This window comes from Ptychodera flava, chromosome 6 (assembly GCF_041260155.1).
Source record: "Ptychodera flava strain L36383 chromosome 6, AS_Pfla_20210202, whole genome shotgun sequence".
NCBI classification, from domain to species: domain Eukaryota; kingdom Metazoa; phylum Hemichordata; class Enteropneusta; family Ptychoderidae; genus Ptychodera; species Ptychodera flava.
Window position 1 is genome coordinate 34,882,039 of NC_091933.1, and position 7,053 is coordinate 34,889,091.

The window sequence follows — 7,053 nt, forward strand, 5'->3', positions numbered from 1 at the left end:
TCAGTCGCTTAAAATTCATTTTTGATTGGTGAGACGTGTTGAATGGTTGATTGTTTTTATTTGGTAATATATTGTTCCACTTACGTTTGGTAGGGAAGCTAGAATGTCTACTGTTTGATCTTGTTGTGTTTGTGTAGGTTCGTGTGAACCTGAGTTTGAGCTATTGTAGTTTTTGTGAAGTCTGGCGCTTATAAGTGTGTCGCCTATATATTTCTGTTCCTTCTATATGCGATTATTGGTTGGTTTCGTCTTTTTCAAGTTCACTCCAGTTTTCTGTCAGGGCTTGCTTAAATTTTGTCGTTTCGATGTACGGGCTATACGTTGTTATGAAGACTACATATATGTGTGTGTGTGTGGTGTGAGTGTCACTGCCCGTCTGTCTGTGTCTGTCTGTCAAAATATACACATATCAATATGCACGTATGTGTATACGTATATATTTTATTAGGTATATATTTCAATAATAAGCCAATATACACATAAACATAGGAGACAGAGTAACAATTACGGCATAAAGGTAATTAGCATCAGATATCTAATTATGACGGAACATCCCTTGTAAGAATAATTAATACTTGATGTCAGTAAACTTTTCATGACTGACCGTTTCTCCGCACGAGGGCGTGCAACAATACTGCTCAAATTCGCTGTCAGAACTAAAATAATATTCGTCCCTGTACCTCGGTAATTACATTTTTGAATGTTAATATGTAAAATTCTCGATTAGGATAACATGTAACGCTATAGGTTTTGCCGGTGCATCGATCAGGAGGCTTGTATGTTACGGAGATACTACAAAATCTCAGCCAACAATGGACTTCTACCAACGAAACTCTTCAAAGCTCTTAAAGACAACACTAAAACCCAGTGGTTGCTTACGAGATCTGCAATTACATGTAATTGCAGATCGCGTAAGCTTTCCAGTCCATTGGATTGCTGTTGATGTAGTTTGGTGATTTCATTATCGGTAAGGTGTTGGAACGATTTAGTAAGTCCATGAGAAGGCATTTTCTTCTTGTAAATTCGTCAAATATTTTATTGCAAATGTAAGCGATACCGTTCGTTAAATACGGGTGGAAAATATTGTTTAACTCAAACAAAAATAATCTCTTGAAGACAAGTTCCTTTATTGAAGGTGACAAAGCATATTTGTTAATTCAAAGAGGCTCAGGTTACATATACTTTCATCCAGCTAAGCTGAGTACCGAGTAAGTATAAACTAAGTTAAGGCCAACTAAGTGGAAAGGGCCTACGAAGATTATATAACGATGAAGAGATCTTTTTTGAGATTTGCATATGCTTTATTGGTAGCAGTAAAAAGGGTTACAGTGCTTGTTACACGGAGGTTAAAGTACACTTCTAAAATATCATTTGTCGTTGGTAGTATTTTAATCCGTTTATAACAATATGTCTCTATCTTCTATGTTTCTTAAGCAATTTATTGCTCTGGGTGGTGTTTCCTTTTAAGATTTAGCAAATAAAGATCAAATGATGATTTCCGATTATTCATTTTTGTTGCATGAATATATCGTTCTGTTATTGGCGTGGGGTGGCTGTAAATACTTCAGCGACTGCCTCCTAAAGGTACAGAAGAATTGAGGGGCTAAAATCACCGTATTAATCGTCGAGAAATGTGATTGCTATACGCAGTAATTCGTTGACCATTTTTATATGTGCCCACAGAGCAAATCATTTAGGCAGATCTTAAGGCCGGATACAGCTAAAAGCACCTGCACCTGCCTTACAGTGACAAAGACAGTTTTTCTCTACAATAGTATACTGTAATAATATACTCTGGTCAATTGTGCAGTGTACGTCAACCGTCAACTTTCTGCGGTGTATTATATTGACCTACGTCGAGCAAAGTGAAAAGTGATGAATTACAAGTTCTTAGTTATAAAGTCTCAGAAGTGAATATAGAAGTCAGGCTGCACCTATGGACACTGGCGATTACACACATTTTTGTGTCGTATAAGAAACCATGAAATATGGAGTAAAGAAAAATAACTAGCCGTAATATACTACAAAATCGATTTGCTTCTTCCAGTATCTGAGTACAGGCGTAAGATTAGAATTCTAATTCAACGTATTCGTTACATCTTATTTACACTTATAGAAGTGTTATCTGGTAAATGAACGGCAGACGTTACATATGTACGCTAATAAGTTCACTAGCCACACAACTATATCGCAAATCACGTTTTCTGTCGTTTGTCATTTTCAAAGACGTCGATTTGATTTCCGAAAAAACGATTTTCCCCAATAAACAATGTTGTGTAAGGGTCACCTGGTAGTACGATAATTTGAACCCAAATATATAATTATGAAAGCTGTGGCTACTACACCTTGTTGCGGCCCGGGTATATGTAAAAACATAAGGAAATGCATTTTTCTCCTGTTCGTCAATTTTCTGATCACTCAACCAGACTGTCATAGATATCCTTCTGGAAAGTGTCCGGAGAGATGGATGTATAACCGCTTTCTGCGTCTTCAATTACAGTCGCATTAGCGTACACCTGTTTGTTTTTGTCAGACATTCTAGTAGGCAACATATCTCGATCACTCTGATTTGCTCGTCTTGCACTCTTTGCCGTTGCTTCCGATCTCTCAACGTGGTGTCCAATTTGATCGGCGCTGGTATCGCTTGAGTCACCACCTAAATTGTAGTTTTCATAGCTGTCGTTGTCGTCGGGTCGTTTGGATTTTGCCCGGCGATAGTAACGAAGAGCAAAGAAGGTGACAACGCCCAAACCAGCTGTAATGAGACCCAGGAAGTATGCAAGTATTCCAGCGATGACGTTTGTGTGGCAGATCATTTCGGGTGGTACAGAAACTGTGGTATACATACTTGTGTAGTCCGTGGCAACAACGGAAGTTGGCCCAAAGGTTGTGTGAACACTCTTCTGCGAAGCAGTTGACATTGTTTCCGTGGTGACATGCGTTCGGTTTATTTTTAGAACTCTGACCCCTAATGTGGTTCCCTCCAAGTTAGATGCCACACAAGAATATGACCCTTCGTCATCTACTTCAGCAAAAGGAATGAGCAGGCTGCCATCGCCTTGTTGCACAATTTTGTAATCTGAACACATATCTTCTGTACTTTGGTGTATGACAGTACCGTTTGGAATCATCCAGTACTTGTCTACTTCAAGCTCACTTTCCACCTCACAGTCCAGAATAACATTGTCCCCTATTTCGGCTACAATTGTTTTAGATGGTGTGTAGAATACGGGGATAGGATAGCAAGTGAGGTTAGCCAATGGGATGTCGAGAATTGACTTCGAGCGATGATTATCAGGTGATTCACATGTCATGGCGGTACTTCCAAAGTCAAGCCTGTATGAGTTATCATCCAACCACGATCTCAGCTCCCGTAGGCGACAATCACATGACCAGGGATTATTATACAAGTAAAGATAATGTAAGTTATTTAAGTCTTCAAAGATTGTTCCGGGTAATGTGGTGATGTCGTTAGAAAATATATCCAACCTTGATAATCTGTTCAATCCATTAAAGATATTTTCAGGGAGAGCTTTCAAGTTATTCTCATTAATATAGAGTCCGTACAGATCATTCAACCCGTTGAATACATTTTCATCCAGGATAGTAAGCGAATTACTATGTAGATATAAATCATACAGCTTATGAAGGCCTCGAAATATGCTTGCAGGTAGTTCAGTTATGTCATTGTAGTCCAAAGTAATTCTCACAAGATTACTGAGTCCCGAGAAAAGATTTTCATGGAGACAGGATAGTTTGTTGAAATCGAGATGAAGGTACGATAAATTGTAGAGACCATGGAAGATAGTATTGTCTTCAAAAGAGCTAAGAGAATTGAATGTTAAATGTAGGACACGCAGCTTACCAAGGCCTCGAAATAGGCGTGCTGGTAGTTCGGTTAATTCATTTCCACTCAAGCGAAGTGTATCGAGATTGCGGAGTCCTGAGAAAATATTTTCATGGAGATATGATAGTTTATTGTAATGGAGATAAAGGTGCGATAAATTTTCCAGACCATGGAAGACAGTCTTCGGATGAACACCGAGTAGGTCTCGATCACCTATTTCGTCAAATGCATTTTCTTCTAAAGAGCTAAGTAAATTGTATGATAAATATAGGATACGCAGTTTACCTAGGCCTCGAAATACGTGTGTTGGTAGTTCGGTTATTTCATTGGTCTCCAATTGCAGTGTATCGAGATTACTGAGTCCTGAGAAGAGATTTTCATGGAGACAGCAAAGTTTGTTGCCTTTGAGATGAATGTATGTCAAATCATCTAGGCCATGGAAGACAGTTTCCGGTAACGCCCTGATCGAATTATTGAGCATATTCAAAATACTGAGTTGACTCAGACCAGAAAATGCACCAGCGGCCATCTCTTCAAGCCTATTACTGTACAGCCACAGCTCTATTAGATTTGACAGTCCGGTGAAAGAATAATTTCCAATATAAGTCAGCTGGTTTTCTTCAAGTCTAAGGATCGTTGTGTCTGTCGGTATACCCGACGGAACCTCCGTCAATCCTCGATTACTGCAGTCGACCGTTGTACCAGTACAAGAGCACGTCGCAGGACACCCTTCTAGTCCATTCATTGAGACTGTCATCAGGTAAATGATCGACACAAGTTTTGATGTGTATTCCATCTTCTTACTCTCAACTAAAATCAAAGGAAATACAAAATCCTTAGATAAGTATTGTAAAGCGAAATAGTTCGCACTGGGTTAAGAAATGTCTATGTTTTAAAGAAAAGATTATGTCTCATTTATGCATGACGCGCACCCGTACGAATTCAATAAAGTAGAGCGCAACCATTTTAGCGATTATGAAACAATCTTAAGTATTTATTTATTTTGGAACAATGTGCATGGACAAACGACACTTCAATGTCGTTAGCGCTTGAAGGGACGAGTCATGATAGCACTTCATAGTATCTGCCAATTATTTTTTACCGTTTATTGTAAAGTATCATCACGACTGACGGGGAAAACCCCCATGTAGAAAAAATCTGCTCTTTACATTGATTCATTAATTCTCTCAAAAGTATGCAGTATGTCACCTTTTAAGTGCATCTCTTTAAGAAGATCGTCTCTTACATTGAATTCGTTTTCTAAAACCGTCTCGATAGGTACATTTACATTTGCAATCCAAAATTTATGGATACTCCATTTTCAAGCTAAAAATAAAACTATACAGATTTTATATTTGTGTCAGTAATTGTACTTACATTGCACTCTGTGAAAATGATATTTGATGGTGATATTTCAATTCTTTCCCTACTAATCTTTCAATAACATTTTTTGCTTTATTCCAACATCTTATAGGGACGGACCATTAGATCTTGGGAGGGGGGGTGGTCAAAAACAGAAGAAAAAAAAATTCAGAGCAGAAAGTTAGGAAAAAAAAAATCTTCAAACTAGTTTGCAAAATAAAAAAAAAATAAATAAGAAGACAAAGGCGTAAAAAAAAAATCTGCAAAAGTCTTTAAAATTTTGAATTTTTTTTAGATTTTACCGACAGAAAGCAACTTTCTGTATTTTTAATACATCCTCCTGGCACATTTTTAATTTTAATTTATACATTTAGAGTGACTGTATCCCTTATACTGGAAGTTGTGATTATCTTATCTTTTCAGGACTTTTGTATTCTGATCACTTGAAAATTATGAAATTATACACTGCATAAAAACCCTATAATACTTACTGTATTAACATGGATTTTTGCCTGTATTTTAGCTGAAGAGTGCATATACAGATGAATACAGTCAAGAATCCATTTTTTGTATTCAGCAAGCCTGTATTCATGTGGATTCGTGTGAATTCACGTGTATTATACTATAATACAGGCAACTCATTAATGTGAATTTATCTGAATTATTGGGTTTTCATGCAGTGAGAGAACCTGTTTTCTGCTTGTTTCCTGCGTACAAACCAAGCAGGTACACTAGGTAAAACATTGAAACTATGGTATGGTTGTCAAGACAGAAAGTTGTATTTGCCTTTTAAGATCAAGGTAAACAGATGCAGGCCACATCAGTTTCATTTTTGTCACAGCATTTTATTGCAATGATGAATGCAAGAATGGGTGAACAAGTAGAAACACGTCAATAATGATAAAACAACATATCAAGTCATTATGTATTATTTTGCTTTTAAAAAGGCATTTTCAATTCTTTTTTCTCAAAAAACAGCCTCAAAAAACAACAGCAACACATGTTTTAACATTCAACAATACACTACGTAGAATGCCATCTATCCAACAAATCAGTCCCAACACAAAACACACAAAAGGGGTTGAACTTTGAAAGTTTCTCGATAGCAAATACTGAATAAATCTGCATGAATAATCGTTTTGTGTAGCAAATTTCAAAGAAATTGGACAAGCCCTTTCAGAGAATACAGATTTTTTGACCATGAATGGCATAAATTGCCCTAAAAAGACAAATATTGAAATTTCAACACATCTATACACATCCAATCAATTTGGACATGCTGCTACAGAGAAATATATGTTTTGATCAAAAAGGGCAACAATTGCTCTAAAAACACAAATATGCAAATTTAACTATATTATTTAGCTTATTTTAGCTTCTCAGCTTGTCAAAATCAATTGTAAATCATGAGATATGCATGATGTTTGGTGGGGGTGCATGTAGCCATTTCACCACGCAGTAGAAAGGGAAGCCAGTAAACCAAAATAGTCAATTTTCAAAACTATAGGAAGCTACTGAGGAGCAAGAAGACCATGTTTCAGAGGAAGATGTGTAATCCGAAAAAAATGCTCCCAAAGTGCCACCAAATAACACCATTTTTATCTCTATTTTTCAAAAGCTCCAACAGCAGGAGGGGGGACACCCCCCTCCTGACCTCCCCCCGCAATAATACTCCCCAAGTGCCACCAAATAACACCATTTTAATCTCTATTTTTCAAAAGCTCCAACGGCAGGAGGGGGACACCCCCTCCTGACCACTCCCCCGCAAAAATACTCCCCAAGTGCCATCAAATAACACCATTTAAATCTCTATTTTTCAAAAGCTCCAACGGCAGGAGGGGGAC

At 37.4% G+C, this 7,053-nt stretch overlaps 1 protein-coding gene across 1 annotated transcript; it reads right to left on the reverse strand.

Moving 5' to 3' along the window:
* Positions 1 to 503: 503 nt before the first annotated feature.
* On the reverse strand, positions 504 to 4,659 carry LOC139135594 (carboxypeptidase N subunit 2-like). Its single transcript, XM_070703066.1, has one exon. The coding sequence runs from the start codon at positions 4,641 to 4,643 to the stop codon at positions 2,415 to 2,417; it is 2,229 nt and encodes a 742-aa protein (XP_070559167.1). The 5' UTR covers positions 4,644 to 4,659; the 3' UTR covers positions 504 to 2,414.
* Positions 4,660 to 7,053: the final 2,394 nt, after the last annotated feature.

What these genes read in the sequence shown, in the direction of transcription:
- LOC139135594 (XM_070703066.1), bottom strand. Translation starts at nt 4,643, where the DNA reads ATGGAATACACATCAAAACTTGTGTCGATCATTTACCTGATGACAGTC.